This window comes from Myripristis murdjan, chromosome 10 (assembly GCF_902150065.1).
Source record: "Myripristis murdjan chromosome 10, fMyrMur1.1, whole genome shotgun sequence".
NCBI classification, from domain to species: Eukaryota; Metazoa; Chordata; class Actinopteri; order Holocentriformes; family Holocentridae; genus Myripristis; species Myripristis murdjan.
This window is the reverse complement of record NC_043989.1, coordinates 27,302,965-27,326,829: the sequence shown is the minus strand read 5'-3', so window position 1 is coordinate 27,326,829 and position 23,865 is coordinate 27,302,965. Positions and strand designations below refer to the sequence as shown.

At 44.5% G+C, this 23,865-nt stretch overlaps 2 protein-coding genes and 1 long non-coding RNA gene across 4 annotated transcripts in view; 2 read left to right on the top strand and 1 right to left on the bottom strand.

The window, feature by feature from the left end:
- The window catches only part of kdm2ab (lysine (K)-specific demethylase 2Ab), a 14,953-nt gene extending 5,841 nt beyond the window's left edge, over positions 1-9,112 (top strand). The window contains exons 11-23 of the mRNA XM_030061321.1: positions 95-221; positions 1,166-1,443; positions 1,624-1,701; positions 2,082-2,348; positions 2,775-2,903; positions 3,018-3,104; positions 3,312-3,536; positions 4,466-4,495; positions 4,875-5,941; positions 6,223-6,386; positions 6,581-6,727; positions 6,999-7,214; positions 7,375-9,112. Coding sequence (XP_029917181.1) covers positions 95-221; positions 1,166-1,443; positions 1,624-1,701; positions 2,082-2,348; positions 2,775-2,903; positions 3,018-3,104; positions 3,312-3,536; positions 4,466-4,495; positions 4,875-5,941; positions 6,223-6,386; positions 6,581-6,727; positions 6,999-7,214; positions 7,375-7,556 — 2,997 coding nt within the window. The 3' untranslated portion in view covers positions 7,557-9,112. The remainder of the gene's footprint in view (positions 1-94; positions 222-1,165; positions 1,444-1,623; positions 1,702-2,081; positions 2,349-2,774; positions 2,904-3,017; positions 3,105-3,311; positions 3,537-4,465; positions 4,496-4,874; positions 5,942-6,222; positions 6,387-6,580; positions 6,728-6,998; positions 7,215-7,374) is intronic.
- LOC115366089 (uncharacterized) lies at positions 5,028-23,865 on the bottom strand. Its single transcript, XR_003928806.1, has 4 exons — positions 23,827-23,865; positions 17,656-17,814; positions 11,054-11,258; positions 5,028-5,117 (listed from the first exon to the last, which is right to left on the bottom strand). It is a non-coding gene; the product is annotated as an uncharacterized LOC115366089 (long non-coding RNA).
- The window catches only part of ankrd13d (ankyrin repeat domain 13 family, member D), a 60,102-nt gene continuing 45,495 nt past the window's right edge, over positions 9,259-23,865 (top strand). The window contains exons 1-13 of one of the 2 annotated variants that reach the window (XM_030061323.1): positions 9,259-10,243; positions 10,383-10,515; positions 10,609-10,733; positions 11,082-11,127; positions 11,759-11,902; positions 12,943-13,132; positions 13,971-14,037; positions 14,677-14,758; positions 15,401-15,462; positions 15,569-15,699; positions 17,669-17,826; positions 18,233-18,346; positions 19,810-19,982. In XM_030061323.1, the coding sequence (XP_029917183.1) occupies positions 10,160-10,243; positions 10,383-10,515; positions 10,609-10,733; positions 11,082-11,127; positions 11,759-11,902; positions 12,943-13,132; positions 13,971-14,037; positions 14,677-14,758; positions 15,401-15,462; positions 15,569-15,699; positions 17,669-17,826; positions 18,233-18,346; positions 19,810-19,982 (1,509 nt within the window). In that variant the 5' untranslated portion in view covers positions 9,259-10,159. Of the gene's footprint in view, positions 10,244-10,379; positions 10,516-10,608; positions 10,734-11,081; positions 11,128-11,758; positions 11,903-12,942; positions 13,133-13,970; positions 14,038-14,676; positions 14,759-15,400; positions 15,463-15,568; positions 15,700-17,668; positions 17,827-18,232; positions 18,347-19,809; positions 19,983-23,865 lie in introns of both variants that reach the window. The other variant, XM_030061322.1, reaches the window with a different exon arrangement.

Sequence of the window (23,865 nt, the reverse complement as noted above, 5' to 3'; positions counted from 1 at the left end):
CTAACTTTCCCTTATTTTTTATGTAGTCATTTGTTTATTTTTCTGGTTCATGTCCTAATTTCATCTCTAATGTAATGCTGTCTTCTTCCTCCAGGTGCCAGCAAAGTTCCGCTACCCATTCTACTATGAGATGTGCTGGTATGTCCTGGAGAGATACCTCTACTGCCTCACCAACATTTCCCACCTCACTCCTGAGTTCCAGAAATACTCGCTAGGCATAGGTAAGGGCTGTTGGATACACACTTTGAAATATAGCTAGCCTCTTTATTTTTTTCCCCACGCTCAAACCCACACACACAACTTCAACTCTTAGCCTTTTTCCATACACATATGCTGGCCTGGCTCTACTTGGTTTGACTTGACACGTGAGCCCAGCATGACTGGGATTTGCGTTTCTATAACAACTTGTCCAGCCGCTTGAAGGTGTGTCTTCAACTTTAACTTTAGGGAACAACTTCTCATCTAAGGGATTGTGTAATCTCCCATTTAAAAAAAAAAAAAAAAAAAATCTGCCTCTATGTTTTCTTGCTTCCTCTGTGCAATTTATGCAGCTCCTTGCTCTGCCTTGTAGCACTTCATTGTAGCACCTCTGTGCTTTTGGACCAGAATGACACTTGATGTCGTTGTTCCTCCTGAATAGATCTTTGCTTGTGGTGTATAAAAATTTCATGTACATCGCTTTGGATAAAAATGTTTACAAATGTGAATTGTAATTGTAACTAATGGTCAAGCTCCAGCGGTCGCCTGTGGGATTGTTGACTAATTTTTCTTCCCTTCTCTACCAGTGGCCCTTGTAAGCTTTTTATATTCAAAAAAGCAACAAGACCAACTTGAAATGGCTGTTTCACATGAACAATATTAGTGTTACTAATAATTGAAAAAAACATGTTTTTTACATGGTTAGATTATCAACTATGGTACAACTTTCACAAGTGTCGGTGTAGGGAGTTCCTGATTTTAAGCAGCTCTGTTATAGAGCTATTCAATTTATCTCTGCCTAATGAATGATGACGAAGCCCTCTGATGCTGCCCTACTCTGGAGATGGTGGGTCAGCAAAACTTGTCGTGCTTAAACTGGTAATGGAAAATTAAATAAGCGTGGAAAGGTTCGACTCGGTGCAGTCAAAAGTGCCAGTGGATAAGCAGCTTCTGTGTCCCCTTTCAGGACTGACCCCCGCCGACGTTGAAAACAGTTGCCACGCCAGGAATGGCACCTCCAATGGAAACGAAAGTGACACTGAAAATGAGGAGAACAAGATCAAGATGGAAGAAGAAGTTAAAGAGGAGGAGGCACCTGAACCTGCCAAGCCGCAGGCCATCCTGACCCCCTTTGAGCTGGAGGGCCTGTGGAACCTCCTCGGGAAGCTGGAAGAGTTGCCGGCCCACAAGAAGTGTGTCCCTGCTGGGATCAGGAATGCTCCAGCCCTGCTCCAGGACATGAGAGTAGGTGTCCTCAGTTTTCCTGTAGAGTAATGGATTGTATGTGAACTTGACTGGCACACAGATTGAACAGTGTGTCAAATTGTGTTAAATTGTGCCATTCCTGTATTGAGCTTTGGTACAAGCCTGAATGTTTTTAATTTTCCTTCTTCCCCATTGTTCTCCTGCTGTGCTTGTGTCCAGGCTCTTCTGCAGGAGCACTCCAGTGATAACCCCAAGTTGTCCTACACTGGAGAACCCATTGTCAAGTGGCCCAAAAGGGTGAGCAGGGACTGTATTTAAGCTTTTGCCTGCTTAGGTCACTAGCTGCCTGGGTTGTGAGTGCCATGGAGTTCTGACAATCACAAGAAAGCATTTGGACTGTTTTTTTAGTAGACACTAATTGAAATGCCCTCATGGGGTAACTTCCATCCATCATATAGCAGATTAAAAATTATCTCTATAATTAGGTGCAGCCATTATATGACTGTAATGCAAATTATTCATTGCAGGTATTTCGAATTACACTATCAGTGTAAATTGATATAAATTAACAAGTCCAGTATACCAATTCACAACAAGGACTTGGCTATAATAGTATTGTGAGAGAGAAATATAATTCCGTTTCTTTTCTTTCTTCCCTGCTGACATCACTGGTACAGCCATCATGGTACCAACCTCCCACACCCCCTCCTGCTCCCGTCCTGTACCGTCCCCGCTTGGGCCCCACCCTCCACAAGACTCTGGGTCAGCGGCCAGTCAAGTCTGCCTCTTCCATCTCTGCTCTAAGGCGCAGACGGGTGAGGTGCAAGCGCTGTGCTGCCTGCTGCAGGAAGGAGTGTGGCACCTGCCAGTACTGTCACGACATGAGGAAGTTTGGTGGCCCTGGGCGCATGAAGAAGAGCTGCATCATGAGACAATGTCTGGCGGTGAGATGTTCTGCCCTTTAGCATGTGTGTGTGGGTCATCTTGAAACTTCTGGGGCATCAGCTAAGGCAGCACATCTGTGTGTTTGTGAAATACATGCAATCATTTGTTACATTACTTGTGGCTTCAAAAATGAGGATTTAATGATCAGGATAACCAAATGACACCTGTGCCTGATGAAGTCAAAGTAATGGGAGTGCGTCTGCTCAAAGACAGCAAACCTCTCTGACTTTTCTGATCTGCTCTAGCTTGGCGGAATGCACAATAACCAGTTCTGGTGAATACAACTTAGTGTATTGGGTGGGATAATTCAACTACAGTTTGATATGTAGAGGAGGTGATAACAGAAGAACCTTTTTTAAAACTGAATTACCAAAATTGAAATGGCAATTAGTTATACCACTACTACACCTCTGCCCTCTCTTTAGCCTGCCTTGCCAAACACAGCACGGTGTGCTGTGTGTGGAGAAGGGGAATCTGAGGAATCAAACGCCTCCACTCACACACTCATGGAATGCTCTATCTGCGCCCAGATTGCCCATCCTGAATGCATCAAGGTGAGTATTTTCTAGACATACCAAAGGATATAGACTCCCCTTAATCAATTAATAAGTACTTGGTGTTGTTGCCCACAAGTTGTTTTAAAGTCTTGACTAACTGTTCTCTGTCAGGAACCTGGTGAGGGAAGAATCAACAAGGATTTACCCAGCTGCTGGGAATGTCCCAAATGTTACCAAGGCAAAGACTCTGCCTCAGAGGTACCAGCCTACATCTGCTCTTCCTACTCTTTCTGTTCGTCACTCTGCCTTAATCACTCTCTGCTTCTCTGGGACACACATTCACTCTTGAAATTGCTTCTTCCCAGGTTGCCTTTACCATAATATGGTTGGCAATGAAGTTGACAGTGACATCTGTTTTTTGTTTTTGTTTTTTTTGACTCTTTCTCTTTGCCCCTCACACCCCAGTCTTCCAGTGATGAGGAAAGTGTGGAGTCAGAGGACTCAACCTCCTTGCAGCCGTCCAAGCTCACTCATCGGGAGGGCATTGGTGTGGGTGAAGGGGTGAGAAGAGGGAGACGTGGCAGACCCCCATCCCGACCCATGGCACCCCCACCCTCACAGAGACTCCTACTGCAGCACCAACAGAACCGCAAGCGGGCGAGTGCGCTGGAGTTCAGACTCAGGAAGAGGGTGAGGGAGTGAGGTGAAAGTGAGAGGGGCATTTTTCCTGCAATGGGAGTTGATTTTGCAAACACCAAAGCTTTTTCCTTTGGCACAAAAGTGACAAAAAAGAAGTGGAAACACAAACTGGAAAAACATCACCTCCAATCATTTAACCACGACATAGTGCGACCACATGACCAGCAGAGGGTGTGTAGTAATAACATAACACGTTTCCTAAGTAGAACAAATAATAACAGCAATCTTCTCATTGACTGTGTAGGTGGGGTATGTACTGTTTATAGCCAGTCAAGATTGACTAAACATGCAGCTGTTCCCAACTTTATGACTTTGTCGATATATTTAACTTTCTGATTGCAGTTTTATTCATGAGAAGGCGCTGGCACAAACTTTTTTTGGACTACAACTTAGAATATTCTATATAGCCTATTATTTAGAATTATTATTGTTTATTGTTATTTATATTATTGTATTATATTACTGTATAATATTCTATTGATCAACAAAGCTGTGTCTGTATCTGCAGGGCTGGGAAAAATACTCAGATGTCTTGAATTTGGTTATCAATTTTAAAAACTGCAGAATTACTAAAATACTGCTAAATACAATCTTAATACAAGTTAAATACAAGTTTTCAACAGTATTTGAATAGTTTATTGGTGTGCGTTTTTCGGGTAGAATAAGTCTAATTTTGTATACCTAAAGTGATATTTCATTTTATCAGTTAAAAAATCTGGAAAACTTTCATCACATTGATAAAACTTGCACCCCAAAATTGGTAAGGCTGATGGTACCAATATGCAGCCCAGCACCTCCTTACAGTGCCAACAAACAAAGACCAGATTTGAAGTCAGGAAAATCACTCTGCATGTGATTTTTTTTCTCTTGTTTGTCATTTATCTTATTCCCTAAATGTTCCCTTTTTCTTTTCCTTGCAGATAAAACTGGAGCGCAGCAAAATTTTAGCGGTAAGCAACATGCATGCTTGGCTAACATTCTGTAGAGCAGTTAAGTAATACAGTAGATATGCAGTGCTAAACCAAGGGCCGAGCAATTTTCTTTTTCCAAATTATGTTCCAACCACGTTGATTGTCCATTAATCACAGTGAGCACAGCTTGAGTAAACATCAGTCGGGTCGATACTATAGGCTGTCGTTAGACAATATACATTTGTTGGTAAATTTTACATAGAAGCAATAATATCATGGAGAGCATTATGCATGTAGCAGTATTATTTTAAGTATGCATTCTACATCTTCCTTGAAGCTTAACCTGTCTCCCTTTTATCTTGACCCCATTTCGTCTCCTTTTCCCTTTCCTTTCCTTGCCCACCTTCCCTCCTTACAGAAGCAGTCTTCTCTAGACCGTTCTCCCAGGCTGCTGGGTTCCAGGGTCCTGTCCCGGCTGCGCTCCCCAACCAGCAGACTGTCTCGGGGCAGAGGACGGGGGACCACCTGGGCCAGTGGGTCGCCTTACCGCAGCTCTCCAGTAGGGACAGTGCCCTTCCAGCATCAACAGCAGTCGTCTTCCTCCAGTCTGGTACTGGAGCCCAGGGGAGAGCCACGAAGAGGGAGGGGAAGAGGTGTGAGACTGCGGGGGGGAGGAGCAGGACGAGGGATTAGAGGAGGAAGAAGCCACGGAGAAATGGAGGAGGAGAGTGAGGACAACAGCACCAGCAGCAGCAGCAGTAGCAGCGACGATGAGGAGGAAGAGGACAGGAGTGAGAATGGAGTAAGGGGAGGGGATAAAGAGAATCAACCACATGCAAGGAGAGGAGGACGAACAGCCAAAGAAAGAGAGGAGGAAGCAAATGAGGTGGCCAACCAAAACGGCACAGAGGAGGAGGAAGAGGAGGAGATGGAGCAAGACAGTCAGTCAGGGGACAGGGACGTCATGGTGAAAGGCTCGTATCTGAAAGTGACACTCCAGAAGCCATCCAGGGCCAAGCGGGACCCATCAGCCATCGTCCCCAAACTAGAGGCAGCCATTTCCCCTCGGACTGCCACTTCCACGATGCATAGCCAGTCCAGGGCGCTAGCCCGCCCCCCCATCAGAAACCACAGCCCCCACCCTGACCAGCACCCTTCACACTCTGACAGATACACACCGCCACACACCCGCAGCAAACATACACACTCTCACAGCTCCCATTCAGAAAGGCTGGAGGTCTCTAAAAGAGCAAGGCCGGTCAGGCCGGCTAAACTGAACAATGGTGCGTCCTCCTCTTCGTCCTCTCAGGTTCCTCCTCTCCGCATTCCCTTGTCAGCCCTGCAGGAGGGAGGGAGTGAGGCAGACAGGGAAAACGGAGGGAGTGGGCCTGGCTGTGAAAGGGAGGTGTGGGTATCTGTCTTCCGCTACTTGAGTCGAGCAGATCTCTGTGTCTGCATGGCTGTCTGCAAGAACTGGTACAAATGGTAAGACTTACTGTCATAGTTCCTGTTGTTTTTATTGCAAATTAATGAGTAGTCAAGTGTTAACATTTTGCCATGTTAAGCTTTCTGCCATTGTTCAGTGTTTTGTTTAGGATTTCATTGATATTTGTCTATTTTCAGAAATTAATATGCAATCCAGTGCTCTGTTTTTCATTTTGTGTATTATCATAACTCAGTGGGTCCTTGTTAAGACAAGTATTTCTGTGTGCATAGATAACTAGATAAATGAATGTTTATTGTCATGGCTTTGTACTTGTAATTAGGTGCCTAGATAAACGGCTTTGGTCGCGAATTGACTTGAGCATCAAGCGCACCATCACTCCCCAGGCCCTGACAGGCATCATAAAACGACAGCCAGTCACACTGGATCTCTCCTGGACCAACATCTCCAAAAAACAGCTCAGCTGGCTTATCGACCGCCTGCCTGGTACATACATATGTATACACACACACACACACACAAATACACAAAGAGAAACTCATGGCTGACTCTCTTGTATGTGCAAGTTGCACGCTTGTAAAATAATTATGTCCCAATCCCTTTGCAGAACCTCTCTAAAATGGGGGGGGGGTCACATGTTCACAATGCACAAAAACCGAATCCTTTTCTGATTTTCTCAGGGCTTAAGGATCTGATGCTGTCAGGTTGTTCCTGGTCATCCATTTCAGCTCTCAGCTCACCCAGTTGCCCTCTCCTCCGCTCTCTGGACCTGCGGTTTTCTGATGGGGTCAAAGACTCTCAGATCAGGGACCTGGTCATCCCTCCAGGTGAGGACAAAGCGGCCGAGAGAACCGGTCTGATTTTTGAGTGGCCCTTTAATGGATATGAATGAAGTCATCAAGTTTTATTATCCTCCAATTAACTTTGCGCTAATTGTCTGTTATCTCTACTCTCAAATCATCACCCCCCTTGCCCTTTCTTTCTCCCCTGTCCCTGCAAAATCATCTACAATCTCATGCCATTTGCACTCCTTTGCCTGCCCCTTGTTCTGTTCTGTTGTTCTGTCTCCGGTCCTTCCCGTGCCCTTCCTTGTTCCAGGCTGTGACAACCGCAGCCAGTTGCGAACCATGCAGTGTTTCCGCCTGGCAGGTCTGGACATCAGTGACTCCACCCTTCGCCTGGTGATCCGCCACATGCCCCACCTGACACGACTCGACCTTTCCCACTGCAACAGCCTCACTGACCACTCCATCAACCTGCTGACCGCTGTGGGCTCATCCACCCGCAACACACTCACAGAACTCAACCTGGGAGGTGAGAGAGGGATGGAGATGGGAACAGCCAAGACTTTGAACACACATCATCTCAGACAATTTATTTTATGGATGCACATGTACAGTCATTGGTACTATTTTAATTTCTCTAATACTGCATTGCCATCAACTGTTGTGCTGTGCATATGCTCCTTTTTCAGGCTGCAGTAAGCTGACAGACACATGTCTCAAGTATCTCCGCCGCCTCTCTTGCATCTCCCTGCTCGACCTGCGAGGCTGCAAAGGTGTTTCCCGCAAAGCCTGCGAGTCTTTCATCTCTGAGCTGTCCGTCAACACCCTCTACTGCCTATCTGATGAAAAGCTGATCCAGAGGATATCCTAAAGCATCCACAGCAGATGTGGTTGAGGTGCATGGAGGACGCGGGCAGTCATGACAAGATGCTGTGTAATGCAGAAAAAGACTTCAGAGTGTCAGAGAAGGTCACAAGCACCTGTTCTGCACAAGGAGGTTTGGGGTCTAAACTGGGAGCGCTTATTCACTTTCTGGTATTGGTGGAAGGGGCTTGTCAGGGCTGGAGCAATCTTTGTTTTAAATGTTGTATACATTTCTATTTTCTTCTTTTCAAGTACTGAAAAAGAGACTCAGGAGTTTTGGAGTTTGGGAATCAACATTGCACGACAGAGTGGGAGGTCTTTTTTATGGCTAGCAGTGGGAGAATATGGGGAATTAATTAGCTATTGTTAGACTACACATCCATCGGGTAACCCAGTGCTTCATGACATAGCTGTCTCAACTCATCTTAAGGCAGTTTCTCAAATTTTGACGCTGTCACAAACTCTTCAGCTGTGAGAGGGGGATAAGCAAAGGCTTGGAGATTCAGCCTTGGGTGTACCTGTTTTGGTGCATTCACTGGGTCCCCATAAAGTCAGATTTATCTTGTGACCAGTTTATATTCATAATTTGACCTCAGTTACTCTTAGGTTCTTGATTAGGTTGATAAAATTTAAAGGCTGGTGAGGTCTCGTTGGATTGTTTTTCGTGAGTCACAGACCCAGGTCTTTGCAAGATTTTATGATGCTTTTCGCACAAAAGTGATGCCTTGTTGGCACTTTTTTCCCTCGCACGACTAAAGGCAAAAGGTCTGTCATGTCACAGTAAAGTGAGATACTGAAATAGCATGTATGTATCAGTTGTATGAATGACCTGGTCAGACATTTGGTTACAGCTTCCCTATGGTATACTTAAGTGATCTGACTGTAGTTAGTCTGAGTCTCACCCTGACATGAGGGCTTGAGAGGCTGCAGAGAATAAAAGGACTGTGAGAAGGCAATCGACATGGCAACAAGACCACTCCCCATCCAGGGCGGGTTTTAGTAGTTGTAAGGTTTAAGGGTGTGAGTTTAGGCAAGGAGTAGGTGTCATATAAATGGTGCATCAAACAACCGTTAGAATTCAGGTGCTATTATTCCCAAACTCCTCTTGCTTTGTTTTTGTACAGAGATAAAAAATTTAGAACAAAATGTTAATATTCTAGAAAAACTCCTCCCTACCCCTCTTTGATACACACACTTTTGTTTGTTTGTCATGGATGAAAATGTGAGTACCCACTTTTCACTGAATTTCAGTCTTTTCAGAAATCATTGCAGAAATGTATGAGGTTTTTTTTTTTTTTTTTTTGAGAGGTGCTTAATTTTCTGTTCCCTTCAAGTCTAGTGGTTCTGTAACAAGGGTCTCTTACAAGATCCTTCTCCTTGCCATATCCCTAAAAAGAATATAAATATATAAATATATACTTTTGTGTAAATGTGTTCTCCTCTTTTAGAATATGAAAACGAAAATCCTGTAGCATTGTAATTATTTTCAGAAGCCTTTTTCACTTTATGTTATTGTTTGTGTTATTTTTCAAGAAAAATAAAAAAATGGTAAATAAGGGTAAACGGTCAGATATATTCTTACTGAGTGTGTATGAGACGTACATCCAGTACAGTGTGTGTGTGCCCTCGTCCTGCTCCTCTCTGTGCACTGTCACTAGGTTTGAGTTGTGGTTGATCTTTGTAGCTAATTTGCTCTGCCAGGATTTCTACCAGAGGAAACATGAATCCCTCCCCAACCCCACCCAGCCTCTCCTCATAACCTGGAAATAAAGCGACGCAGAAAAAGACGTGAAAATAAATAAGTAATGCCGTAGCCGTGCCTTGCTTTACCTCAGCATTTGTGTGTGTTGCTCAGTAACACGGCATCGTTTTGTCCTTCAGCTTTGGCAAGACAGATGTGATCTGGATTAATTTGAGGCAGAGGCAGGGCTCTGTTATCGGCAGCAGCTGTCATCAACATCGGATCGGATGGCTCCAACTCGAGTGACCTGGATGTGAAACTGGAATGAGGCCGTATCTCGGTTTATTTTGACAGCCCGAAACAAACCCACTGCGATACACACACAGGATGATTACAGCAGCGGCGGGTAGCTAACTTGTCAAGCGGCATTTAAGACACTGTTTTCTGAAATAACAACCGTCGTAAAGTATGGATGAGGTTGGAAGTGTGTGGTTAGTCTGCTAGCTTTCTTGCAGTGTGCAGGATGGAAAACAGATGGCAAGCGCAGAAAACAATGTTATTGTTAGCCAGTTAGCTAACGTTAGCGCCTCGGCTAGCTATCAATATTACAACAAATTAGAGGGCTGAGTTAGCCTAGCTAGCCATGTGTCTAAATGGGCACAGCATCCTAATTTGCTAGCTAATCAGCCACTTTGACAGCGCTGCTGGCAGTTTTGGCAGACGAACACTTAACACCTGCCCGCACCACAACTTGCAAACAAGCTTTAAACATTTGCTGCTGTGTGAACTACGCTAGCTAACCAGCTGTGCGGATCAGCATTGAACTTCCTTGCTACAGTCTGCTGTGGTGTCACTGCAATCTGCTTCTTGCAGTAAACATATTGCAAACGTAGCTTGGCTACTGTCAAACCAGCCAGCGAGCGACAGCCATGGCTCAAGAGGCGTTTCCCCTACATTTTCTGGTTTGGAATAATCAGTACCTGGAACTTGACAGAGAGCTGCAGAAAAAGGAGGTAAATCGGCAAGACCAGATTATTTTGCAGTTGTTGGACTAACTATTATGAGTTTTAAAGGTGCGTTTGTTGTGTTGCACTGCATTGCGCGTCGCGTCGCGCCCCACTGATCCTGGATGTGTGCTTTGTTCTGCAGCAGGATGTGGAGCGCTTGGACCCGAGGGGGCGCACCCCGCTGGAGCTGGCAGTGTGTCTGGGCCACCTGGAGTCAACCCGTGTGCTGCTCAGACACTCTGCTGACCCAACGCACTGCAACTCACAGAGCTGGACCAGTAAGTGGTCTGCTGTGGCTCTTAGTGTCATGTAATGCAGCTGCTGAGTGAGTCCAAAGACCCAGTGTCATTAAATTTGGATGCATGTTTCAGTTCTGCAGGAGGCAGTGAGCACTGGGGACCCGGAGCTTGTTCAGCTGGTGCTCCAGTACAGAGACTTCAAGCGTGCTACTGAGAGACTGGCTGGCATCCCAGAGCTGCTCAGCAAACTACGACAGGTTAGGCAGCTCAGGACTGATCATTCACTTAAAAATGAAAACCTGCTCTGCCACTACCTGCGATACAGCACAGACCAACCAAATCTCAAACACTGCTCTAACGTTGTGGTGGTGATGGATGTTCTCACTTGGGTAAAGGCTGGGAGGAGTGATACTAATCCAGAAAGCTGCCATCTCTCCCCACCTGGCCCAGTGAATTTGCTGTATGTTCATCTGTATGGTCACACATTCGCAGGTCTAATGTTATGCTTCATTAAATGAGGATACATGGGATGTCAGAAGAAATGGCACACTGACTGTTACCTTTTTTTAACATTTACCTGTTCTGTAACTGTTTGCTTCTTCCAGGCGCGGGACTTCTATGTGGAAATGAAGTGGGAGTTCACCAGTTGGGGTGAGTTTGTTGTTTCACTGAGAAGTTTGGTCCCTCTGGGGATCAGAGGTCAGTTTCAGCACCACGGTCAGTGGACAGCTCCAAACAGCAGCTGTCACTCAGTGCACTTTGAGAGATGTGACCGGGGAAATCTGTAACCCATAACACAACACTGATTCATCAATAATGCAGTTCACTGCATCGCTCACTAGTGTAGTCTGGCTTCTAATGTTTGGATTACTTTGCCTTCACAATCCACTGAAAATGCATTAATAATAACAATTAGTTCCATTTTGTAGATTGGTATTTGAGTAATGCCCCCATCTTAAGTCATTTATCAGAGAAGTTCATATCATCTATAATTTCATTGCCTAAATGTCTTTTGGTTTGTTTGTTTTTTTTACAATGACTAATGGATTCAAGCTATACAATTTTGTAATTATCAGCCATTGTTGGAGGATCTACATGTTCATAATACCATTATCAAAATGTCTTAAGTGGCTTCGACTTGGAAGTGTGTCCACAAGCCTTACTGTTGCTTCTCCTCCTGTTTTTTTCCTCTCTTTCCCCAACTTCTTTTTCTCTTTTCTGTCTTTCTCCCATTTCTTTTTTCATTCCCCTCTCCTCTCCTTATTCCTCTGTTTCCCTCCAGTGCCCTTGGTGTCAAAGGTGTGTCCCAGTGACGTTTACCGGGTGTGGAAGAGCGGTTCGTGCCTCCGCGTGGACACCACCCTGCTGGGGTTTGAGCATATGACCTGGCTCAAAGGACGACGCAGCTACATCTTCAAGGGCGGAGGTACGGAACATTCCCAGAACCAGCATCACATAGTAAAAACACCTGACGTCCAGCAAATAACCAAGGGCAGAGGGGGAGGGAAGCCGAGTACAGTCTTTCACACTGATCAGCTGTATTTGTATTGTATTTGTAGACAATATTTGCACATTTTTCACCATTAGACTGTTAGAAAGAAGGACTGGGCTCAGTTAACACATCGAAAAGACTTTTTCTCCTGCCATCAAAACCCATATTTTATACAGATTTTGTCTAAATTTGACTTGCAATTACATTGAATTACATTTTACACTTTTTATGTGTTTTGTAGCATGGATTTGTCTCCTTCACTGTCATTTTCTCATAATAATTATGCCCTTTTAAAACATTAATATTTTCCTTTTCTCACCTGTTCCTCATCCATGAGTATCTGGTCAGTCCATTTTCGACAATGTTGTTGACAATGATGTTGACTTTCTGAGTTTTCCGGGTTTGCGGACATCACATCTTCAATGCATGATGTGTGCATTCACTGCTGGATTTTACGGGTTCTTGCTCTTTCTGATCACAATACGACGACTTGATTTGATTAAGATGTCTACACCAGATGTAAAGGGGTTCAGGTTTTTTATTTTGTTTTTTTTTTTTAAAGCACATACAGTAGTTAAGATTCAGGTCCTGGTAGATTCATTCCTTCCACTGCAGGGGCCCTTGAAAGTGTATCACTGCCTTATTTGTGCAGCTCACAGTTATTCAGCTGGTGCTCTTAATTTAAAAAGTGAAGTGTATTTAATGAATGCTCCCCTTGGTGTGTGTCTGGGCTCAGGAACAGCTGTCTCTCTGCCTCCACCCTGTGGTATGCTCTGTCAATGACTATGAGAGAAATAGTGTGTGTGTGTGTTTTCCAGGCTTGCGTTTGATGAAGCCTTTGGTGTGGACGTGCTATGCTTTCAGTTAATTTGTAATGCAAAATTCTGATCATTCTGTGTTTTTTAATACAGCAAAAGCCTCCTTTTGCAGCCGGTTGCTGTGTTCCCACTCTACCTGCGTGCTTCCCTCCTTAGATGACGGAGCCATGGTGATGGAGGTGGACCATGAGAAGCAGGTGGTGTACACAGAGCCCTTGGTGTTGTCCCCTCGCGATGCCCCCTCCCTCCTGGCCGCCATGCAGCCGTCACAGGAGAACACGGCCCAGAGGCTCACGTCGCCCATCGTCTCCACACACCTCAACACACGCAACATCGCCTTCGAGAGGTAACACACACGTCCACACAGGTAGCCTACAAGAACAGCCCCCTCTCCCCTTTTCATGCCACAACAAAACATTTGTAATGTCTCCTAACACCAGATTACATGTAATTCACAATGTGTTGCTTTTCCACTTAGCTTAAAACATTGATATAATTCTGGGGAAGAACCAAGGACCTGGGAGTTTTTGGCGTGAAAATAGTCAAATTTAGCATTAGAATCAGCCTTCAAAAACTCCTATTGATGGTGCTATATTTCTGCTGGAGCATAACCTTTCATTGTATCTTGATTCTGTGAAATGGCATGGCTGATAATTTAAGACTTTGTGCAATGGTGCTCAAATGCAAATCTAGAGCTAATTATTACAATAACCAAAGATATGGTAACTGACTTTCACAGGGTGCCTCAGTCTCCATCAAATTCATCCATTGCTTTTACTGCAGCTGTAAAGACTTTGGGACTACTATTGATAACAAAGTGAAGTTTGATTTAAAACACCAATGCAATCTGCAAAAACAGACAGCAGCTGTATTTTAACCCATTAAACTCAAGAGTTCCAGTTTCATCCACCGGGTCAGAGGTACAGAGCTCTTCAGGCAAGATAGAGGAAGATGGAAAAACCTCTCCAGTATTTTCTTCGCTTTGAAGTGTGTGTGCAGTATGGGTACTGTGCATTGTTTTAACTGTGTGTTTTTTCTTGCACCTGCAAGTGGGATTTTCTTCTTTGCCACAGTAAAGGCACTGAACTGATTTAAAAAGGGTTTTTATTATTGCAGTACCTTCATCACTACATTATCTAACTGCATTGTTCCTATTACTTCTCTGCCTGCTTTTCAATGTCCAGAAACAAGTCGGGAATCTGGGGCTGGCGTTCTGAGAAGAGCGAGGTGGTCAGTGGCTATGAAGCTAAGGTCAGTGCCTGCTGACTGAAACCCTGTCTGGTGGCTGTAATTCTTAATGTTGATTAAACTGCTCAATATAGCACATTGGGCTAAACCACATAGAGCAGCACAGTGGGTGCCAGAAAGTTGAGACCATTGGAAAGTCAGTCTGTGATGACAAATTATCTGAATTGTCCAGATGCAACTCCACCTAGCACACCTGAAAAATCTCTGAAATATTAAATACAATAATGACATATTGAATAAATATTTGAAAACTGTTTGGCTAACACAGTCATGGACACGTGTGGGTTCACATGAAATATTAGGCGAAGAGATTTTTTAGGATGTTAATATATTTTTCATGTTTTCACATTTGTCTGGTTGAGATCCAGAATCATTTTGGCAAGGGAGACCTGGCTAAGATAAGAGCATGTTCAGTGTCAGATAAAATTAGGGGGGGGGAAAAATCACAGTGTGCTTTAGGCTCTGTCAGAAACACTGGCATGGCTCTACGAGGAAACAATGATGTTACCAAGGCAATGACTAATACATGACAGTAAATCCATGTTTTATAGCCCTAATAACGGCTTTAAACTGAGCTTCATTCGTCCTAAGTGCATAAAGGTGTATCTGACATGTTGCTCGTCTGTGTGTTGGTGGGTTCAGGTTTACAGTGCTACCAATGTGGAGCTGGTGACTCGCTCAAGAACGGAGCATCTATCAGACCAGGATAAGTCAAGGAGCAAAGGTGAACACACACACACACACACACACACACACACACACACACACACACACGCACGTTGGTTTCCATCACTTCTGGGGACATTACATTGACTTACATTCATTTCCTGTAGATTTATCCTAACCTTAACCCTAACCACTACCTGCCTAACCCTAACCCTAACCCTAAAGTTATCTTAGCTTTAAATCAAGTCTTCACCCTAAAATTAATGATTTTCACTTATGGGGACTTGCTTTTTGTCCCCATAAGGGAGGTGAGTCCCCACAACGTGACTGTGTAAACAGATTTATGTCCCCACAACATTAGCAATACCAGGTACACACACACAGACTTGAGTGTTTGTTTTGTGTATGCCAGTGTTTATGATAAGTGGCTTTAAAATAAGTTAATTTACGATAAGTTGCTTGGAGAGACATTAGATGTTTGACTGACAATACAAATCTGTCTCCATATCTCTAACCAAGTGGTTTCCTTTTGTTCAGCAGGGTGTTAGCTGTCATGCTGACGTTCAGAGTCTAGATCTAGACAGTGAACCTGACATGAAAATGATTTAGTGATTAATCTTAGCATGGAGAGTAATGGTCTTATGGTGGTGGGCTGCTGTTTTATGATCTCTCATGAGCTCCCTGCCTTATTCCCACTCAGGGTCAAAGACCCCTCTGCAGTCTTTCCTCGGGATAGCTGAACAGCACACTACTCACAATGGGGTGAGTGTTGCCGCATTGCTCGAGCATTACATCTACACGTGACGTGAGATTTCTGATGGACAGACTGACTTGTAACTGACTCTACGTCTCTGTGTGTCTCTGTCAGAGTAATGTGTCTCAGTGCGCCAGCCCCCACAACCCCACAGCCATCACAGCTGAGGAATACTTCAACCCGGACTTCAATCTGAACGGCCGGGATATCGGACGCCCTGTCGAGCTTACCAGCAAAGTCCAGAGGTACGCTGTCGCCACGGCAACACCTTGGACAAACATCCCCGGATCAGTTAGCTATCTAGATCTAGATTCTAAAACTAAAGTCAGCATTAAGAGATGCATTGACACTGATACTGGTGTTGGTCTACCAGGCTAAAATAGAGTATGGTATCAGAGATTTCACCTGGCAAAGACTATATCCAACACCAAAAGCCCTGAGTAAAATGTTAGAAACTATAAGCGAAATGTCGTATTGTAACCAGTGACCCCAAACTAATGTGCCAAGCGTTCTTTGTTCATTGAAAGAAATGGATTGGCACTTTAAGTCTGGAGCTTTGTATTGTCGCTTTGGTATCGGTGCATCTCTAGTCAGCGTGATAAATAACATCAAGCTGAACAAGTGGAAATCACTTTGCTTACAGCTGTGCAAAAAGATTTGTATAGTCATTCAGAGAAAAATTTCTTTCCAAGTATCTCTCCCCTGAGGTTGTCTGTCCTCAGTCTGTTCAACTTGGCAGCACTGGTAAATCTTTGCAGACACAGTTTCATTAGTGGTTTAACTCACCCTCGTGCCACTTTTCCTTGAGGGAATCCCCACCGCTATCATAAGTGTTGTTCCATTTGTCTGTAAGACTTTGCCTGGACTTTATGAGATTAACCCTTGGAGGGTGGAGGGAACAAGTCAGCAGGAATGGTCACCCCAGAGGTGTCTATTAACCACAGTGCATTGCAGTTCTCTGTTATATTCAATTAGAAGTCAGCATGCAAAGGCAGCAAGGAATTTAAGTGTAAGTAAACAAACAACCTCCCTGTGTCCTTACAATAACAGTAATCCCATGGGAAGTGGAATGAACTGTCATATCACTTACTGCTCTGTGGAATTACCTCATGTTACCCTTGTAGACCAGTGTCATCATTAGAAACAGAGACGTTTCAGAAATACAAATACAGGCCAGATAACCAAAAGCCAGTGTATCCCAGTCATCTGCAGAAAACGGCAAGTATTTCTACCTGGGAAAAGCAACAGTGCAGCATGGGCTGAACTGTGTACAGAGGGAAAGTGTGTTCCATTTAAATTCCCCCCACTTCTCCATGTGATGTATGTTAAGTATTACCAAGGGCCAAGGGCTGGCAAACGATCTGCACATTTCAGTCAGCAAACGTTGCGAAAGACAAAACTGATTTTGGCTTACTATAATACTCTTAGCCAGGTGGCAGCTTGGACGGTATCATGCATTTAGTCATATTTATCTGTCCCTGTGTGTGTGTGTGTGTGTGTGTGTGTATATATCTGTCTACAGCTAATCTCGCACACTATATTTTTTGTGCACAGTTATGACTGTATCATCAAGGACTTCTCATGGTTGCAGTGATTCAAAACCTTTGAAAAACCTGTTTTATGCCGCAGTTGAGTGCTAAGTCATTTCTCTTAACCAGCTGGTAGGAGCCACAAGTGATCAACAACCGCTTCACTTTCCATTTCTTTCTGCTAAGGGCAACCAATCACGTCTTAAAAGTTAACATACGTGCCAGGGCTGTTAGTTGGCAGACTCTTTTGTTGTCATTTTCTCTTTAAAATTGACATTGTATGTCACTGCTCTTCTGGAATTGTTCCTGTCCAGATGTTCAGGCCAACGTAAGACAGTTGTGGCTTGTATTCATTCAAACAAACATTACAATATTGTGGTCATTTGAAAACATTCATTAATGTCAGTCAGCTGCTGAAATACCTTTGTTGGATAACTTACCACTTATGGTGGCATGGTAATGTCCTCTGCATATTGTCTCCCTTTCATTCCACTTCTCTCATACACACACACACACACACACACACACTGGACACACCGCCTGCTCTGCAGTCCCTGTTCACCACCCACGTGTCCCAGGCACGCCCAGGCAGAGGTCAGCACTCAACTGAGTGCACCCTTCTACTTTCAGTTGTTTTTTCATAAAGGATTGTTCAAGTTTTTAAGCTCTCACCTTCTCTTTCCAGGTTTAAAGCCACCCTGTGGCTGAGTGAGGTTCATCCTCTGTCACTGGCTGAGCAGGTGACGCCCATCATCGACCTTATGGCCATCTCCAACGCCCACTTTGCCAAGCTGCGGGATTTCATCACCCTGCGCCTGCCTCCGGGTTTCCCTGTCAAGATAGGTTGGTGTGAGGGATCAAACAGTGTCGCTGTGTGTGGCCAGCAGGGCAGTGTAGTGAGATGTGAGGGTAACTCTCCTTTAACTTGGGTTCAAACTCCCTGTTTCTGCCCTGTCAAAGTGTCTTCAACACAGAATCACTACCAGCTCCAGTGGTGCTATCCTGCACTTGTCTACAAGGATCTATATCACAAGTCAGAAAAAATTTTGTTAATTATAGTATTGATAAGTTAAACCTATAATATGGAGATTGTACATATAAATTTGTTAGGCCCCTAGGTGTTCAGAAGCATTAACAGAATTATGACCATGTGCACTCAGCTGCATTTGTTCTCTGCTGAAGCATGAAGCAGGTAGTTACCTGGCTCAGTCCACGCCTCCTGCCTGAATGAACTCTCTCTGCCCTCCAGAGATTCCCCTGTTCCATGTGTTGAATGCCAGAGTGACCTTCAGTAACCTTTGTGGCTGCGATGAGCCTGTCAGCTCTGTTACCGTACACACACCAGAGGGCTCTGCAGAGGCTGGTAACTATCTACTCTCTCACACACACACACACACACACACATTATGAATTTTCGAAAGGGCCATTAATTGATTCATGTCTTTTATCAGCCTTATCAGCAGTGAAGCCATTGTAATGACACCAACAGGTCTCTGGTATAACGTACAGTGGCTTGTAATTGACCGAAATCTAAAAGGCACATTTTCAGAGTAGAAAAAGTGAACTCACTGATCAGTGCAGAGATGAATAAGAACTTCCTCATGAAGAGGTAATTTATTGCCATGCGGTTTTTCATACATCTTCCAGGCTTGGTTGATCAAACCTTGGCCTGTATCCAAGTGGAAATCTGCTGACCCCACCGGTCATCCGCGTTTCAACCAAAGCCATCTGGAGCCAGATAGCTTTGGTGTGTGTTAGCAGAGAAAGGGTTGCTCTTCTTCTGCTTGATCCCATAATGCCTAGGGTTCTGTAGGCCTTGCTGAGGGAATGAGTTGCAAACCCCCGACTGCCCACCTCCACTGGCATGCACCTGGTCCTCCACCTGCTCCTGTTACCTTCAGTAACATGAGCTATTTTGTGGCCTCAGACCAAGATAATGTCTTAATGAGGACTGGATGATATGTGGTGGAATTTTCAGCTGCCTCTGCAGGTCACCTGTCATCACCCAGTCCAACAGAGCAGGTTCTTGAGCCTTTTCTCCAGCAGCATTTACATATCTACTCTCACTGATCCCCTTTCTGATTGGCTCAACTATGATCATGAGGGCCTGGTCGTGTCTCCAGCGATAGCGCCACTTGCCTAGTGCCTTGGAGCATCTGCTCAGGATGTGATGACGGTCCCTGTCTTGGAAAACAGGATGCATGTGGGTGTTTGCACTTTGTTCCATGTGAGTTGGCTGGATGAGCTGAGGAGGACTTCGTAGACCCCGAGTCAAGAATTTGCCGGTTGGAGGTTATACTTCGAGTGGAACCAGTGTGGCAGCCAAAAATCCTCTACACCCCTTAAAATGAATGAGATTTCTCCTGCCTTTGCCTGCAGTAGTTGCATTTCTGCTCTTTTCTCAGTGTGCCCTGCTCGAAGCAGGCACACAAAATTCATTCTTCTAACACCCGTGATGCAAGAGCCTGCCTAAAATCCCTGTTTAGGAAGGTACGCACTGCTAACTAAGCAATAGGAGCCACAAAGCAAGGGGGAGAGTCTTCTCTTTGTAGGTTTTGTAGCTTCCTTAGGGTCTTAGTTTAGAGGATTTGGTTTTGGCTGCCATTGTATAATACTACAACACTAATATTATACATTATTAGCAACAAATTATAAAGCTGCTTTGTAATTTGTTTTTTGCGTGAGAACAAGATATTTGGCCATTTAACGTTTTAGCAAAATTGCTGAGTCATTAGCCACCATCAGAAATATGATCATGTGATGCTGTTGAGCAGGGAAAGTCTTTGGCTTGCAGACACAGTGATGCTCTAACCCCTCTGCCCTCAGGTCAGTCTCCCCCTCCCTTCCAGTGTGAGGTGGACCCCTCTGTGTTCGAGCCCCCACCGGACTACACCACGCTCGGTCCGGGCCGCAGTGAGCCAATGAGGGATGAGGATGACAACCTTCTGCAGTTTGCCATCCAGCAGAGCCTCTTGGACGCCGGCACAGAGAGCGACCAGGTCAGAACAAGGCCTGTCAAAACCAGTTTTAAACAACTCAGGTTTGGGACGAGTGCTTCATAATGAGTCTGCCCACAAGAAAACTTCCTTTAGATTTCGGGTCATGAAAAGAATTGTTTCTTCTTAACATGCTTGCATAGACTGTGTTCAATATATTTAGCGTATTATGATCAATCTTGAAGGGATGACAAACCCATTGAGAAACATGGATTTTCTTAATTGGTAATATTTTTGAGTACTGTCTTCAGCATCCACCAAGTTCTGACAGTTCCTAAAGGCAATAACAGTAACAAAATGGAGTTTTAGGGACTGCATTTTCTACAGTAATCCATTCCAGCAGGGCTAGGTGGGCTTTAGTTCCCCTTGAAGGGTAACTATGGGAACAGCTACAAGTTTTACTAGCGCTTAGGCTATAAGCAAAACACTGGATCGCTCCACTCCTGCATGTAAAAAGTAGAAAAGTAATTTAAACTAGACTTTATAAAGTTTCTGAAGAAACTTTGATGTGCTTGCCTTGCGAGCGCCTGGACATGCCCTATGCTGTTTGTGGGCTGTGTAGTGTTGTGGCTCTTGCCCAGGCGGGGAGTTGAACCCTGGTCTCCTGCATGGCAGGCAGAGACACTATCCACTGTGCCACTGGGGCTTGTGTGGGCGGAGCCAGAAATGAGGCTCTATGAAGCACACAGCATGAGTGACAGTGCTGCTTCTGTGAAAAATCACCTAAACGTAGTGGTCAAACTACTGCTTTGTTCTCAATGACAGTAAGTCCGAGCAGAAAATAAAAGGTATCATGAGAAAGGCAAGGCTTTGGCCTTTCAAACTGTGTCAAAATTATTTTCCAACTCCCAAAAATGCCCACCTTAGAGCAAGTTGGAAAAGTGTGTCCTTCTGCTTCTCTCCTGAGACTTTGCATTCCAGATATAATGGGAGTCTATGGGGGAGAGAGCTGGCACTCCTGCCTCGTTAAGGGTCACAGTTTAAAAAGTTGAAGGTACTTTGCTTTTGTATTTACATTTTTCAAAGCAGAACTAGTTTTCCTACTACTTTCCAAAAAATTATGCATGTGGAGTGAAAATTGTGGCCAGGAGAGCAAGTTAAAGACAAAAGTTTTAGGCGAATTTTAAGGGCTGCTCCACTCTAGCCCTCAGGAATGCCACTCTAGCTCACGCAATACACACTCATTCAAAAGTCAGAGGCGGCTCAAAAATAACTCCAAACTTAAACTGTGTTTTATGCCAAACTAAGACAGACATGAAAAATTGAAGATGACACACATAAAGTTGAACATCTGCTGAGTCATTTAAGCTTTGAATGGAGTCTGTGAGCCAAAGAATGAGGGAGCTGTGAGGCTTTGAAAATGCATGAGTGTCTGCCGATTTCCCATTATTTTTCTATGAGGGCAAAATCGCGATTTTAAAATTGAATTATGAGAAATCGCAAGGTCCGATCGGTTTGAAAATTGACACACCTCTTCTTCTCCACAAGACGCACATTTTTCGTATTTGGTGCGTGGACGCAGGTCCAAAGCTCTGGGCCCTGGAGCCTTCTGAAGTTTTGGCCATTCATTTCGGATGGCCAAAATTTTCAGGAAAATTGGAATTTTGAGAATTCCGTGGGTCGGATTCCTTATAAAAGTAATAGCACACTTCTCCCAATGGGGCCCCACATTTTCCCAATTCATTGTGTGGGCCTAAAACCAAAGCTGTAGGAGGAGTAGCGCGCCGAAAAACGTGCAGAATAAGAAAATATAACTAGAGGATAGAAAGTTTCTGAAGAAACTTTAATGTGCTTGCCTTGCGCATGTCGGGTTACACGCAACATCACCAGAGCCTGTCTACTGTATTAGAGTTTCTCTGATATCGCGTGCCTCAGCTTCAAAACAAACTGCTGCGTGCTGCTCTCTCTCTCTCTCTGTCTCTCCTCGCCGCTCTACACACATCCGTGATACTCAAAGACACGCGGTGGTTATGTCATGCACAAGCACATGCACGGTCGGGCACGCGAACGTGGATACGACGTAAATCATGCAGTCCTCCTCCCTCCGCAAAATCGTTTAATGCAAACGGCGGCATTGCGCAATCAATAAGCAACCGATAATAATAATCAACCAGATCCGGCAGACCTAACCTGAGGGCTGTACTACGAAGGAGGCTCAATATAGCCAGGCTTTGTGTTCACTATCAGGCTCAACAAAACCTAAAGCTCCAGTCAAAGTTAAGTGGTATCACGACGGCGGTTATCATCAAGGTTTGTTAAGTCCGGCTGTCAGCTTTGTGCTCTGTGCGCATTCACAGAAAAGGGGGCGTTTTGGCATCATATGATTCTACTTCCGTGAAAAATGGACCGTTCACGGGCTGCATAGTTCACGCAAGAGGAGCAGCTTGTCCTCATGGAAAGCTATGAAAATTTCAAAAATAAAATTAATGCTAAGAGCAACACTGTGGCCGCAAATAAGGCGAGAGAGGAGAGCTGGCGATTAATTTCAAAGGAAGCACAAAGGTTGGGGATTCTGTCACTGTTATAGCCATTTGAAATAATTGCTGCAATATTCATTCAGTATTATGAATTTTAGTTTAGAAATATGTAACTTCAGTAGCCTTATGGGAGTGTTGCCTAGGAATTGGAGGTAAAGCCTGAGGTTAAGTCAGGTGACTGAAGGTGTGTGTGGGTGAGTGTCGGACGGAGCAGGCGGTGGTTACCATGGTTACATGACAATTTTGACCACTATTTACGCTGTTTAGAGCCACTTGTCAGTAGTTTCAGATAATTGTTCGTTACATTTGAAGTTTAACTTGAATTATGGAGCCATTTCGGTTGATGTTTGTTTGCTCCTTTTTTGTTAAATCTTTCTTTCTAAATCGAAATAAGTGGCGTTTGGAGTGCGTTTGAATCACCACTGGCTGCTCCCGTCCAATCATCATGCCGTGACAGTCACCGTTATAAGGGGTTTCCTTTAAAAAAAAAAAAAAAAAAGTAGCCTACTATAACAAACGTGAAGTCTGTGCACCACTAATAGTATACCTGCATTGTGCATATGTGCCACCAAACACCGGACAAAAATTATTTTTCGTGATTTCACCTGGGTGAGATAGCGCCGCTTTTATAGCCGGACGGGGTTAAACTTAACTCATAACCTGGTCGGGACCAGGTTATGAGTTAAGCATAAGTTACCATGGTGATCTAGCCGGGTTAAAAGAGAGCCACCTTCATGATACAGGAAAGCCTGGCTTTAGACTCAACATACCTCGCTAACCCACTGAACCTGCTTCGTAGTACAGCCCTCGGGTGGCCACACACAGCGTGAGGTGCTGGCCAACACCGAGCCGGCACCGCGCACACAGACTGTCATATAGTGGAGCACACTTGCAAAGGACGACGCTTACAAGGGCGTTGTGGTCGAGACGAGTTTACTCTCCATCTGTCAATCATACATAACAAGACACACACATTGCAGCCTGGTTCATAACCGCACGTGCAGCTCTTCTGATGATTACAGCCGAATGTAAAGAGCACGAACACAACAGGGGATCAACATAAAAACAAAGGCGACCGTCATGTGCACTGTGCTACGACATCAAGTAAAGGGGGCAGACTATATTAGTTACATTTTGCACTCCATAATAATAAACATCACCCACCGTCTGTTGACATTAGCTCCGGGTCGCGGGAGCAAGCTAAGGGTAATTAGCGCTTAGCGAGCGAGCTAGCCATAACAGTTAGCTTACTCACGTCATCAAATAAATAATATATTTCCTTCGTGAGTCTCTTTGATATGTCTCGCTACCCCACTCACATACACTATTTCACACACGCACATTTCCATTAATCTAAACAGTCTGCTTACCTGTCAATCATACATCACAGAAGACGCACACATTGCAGC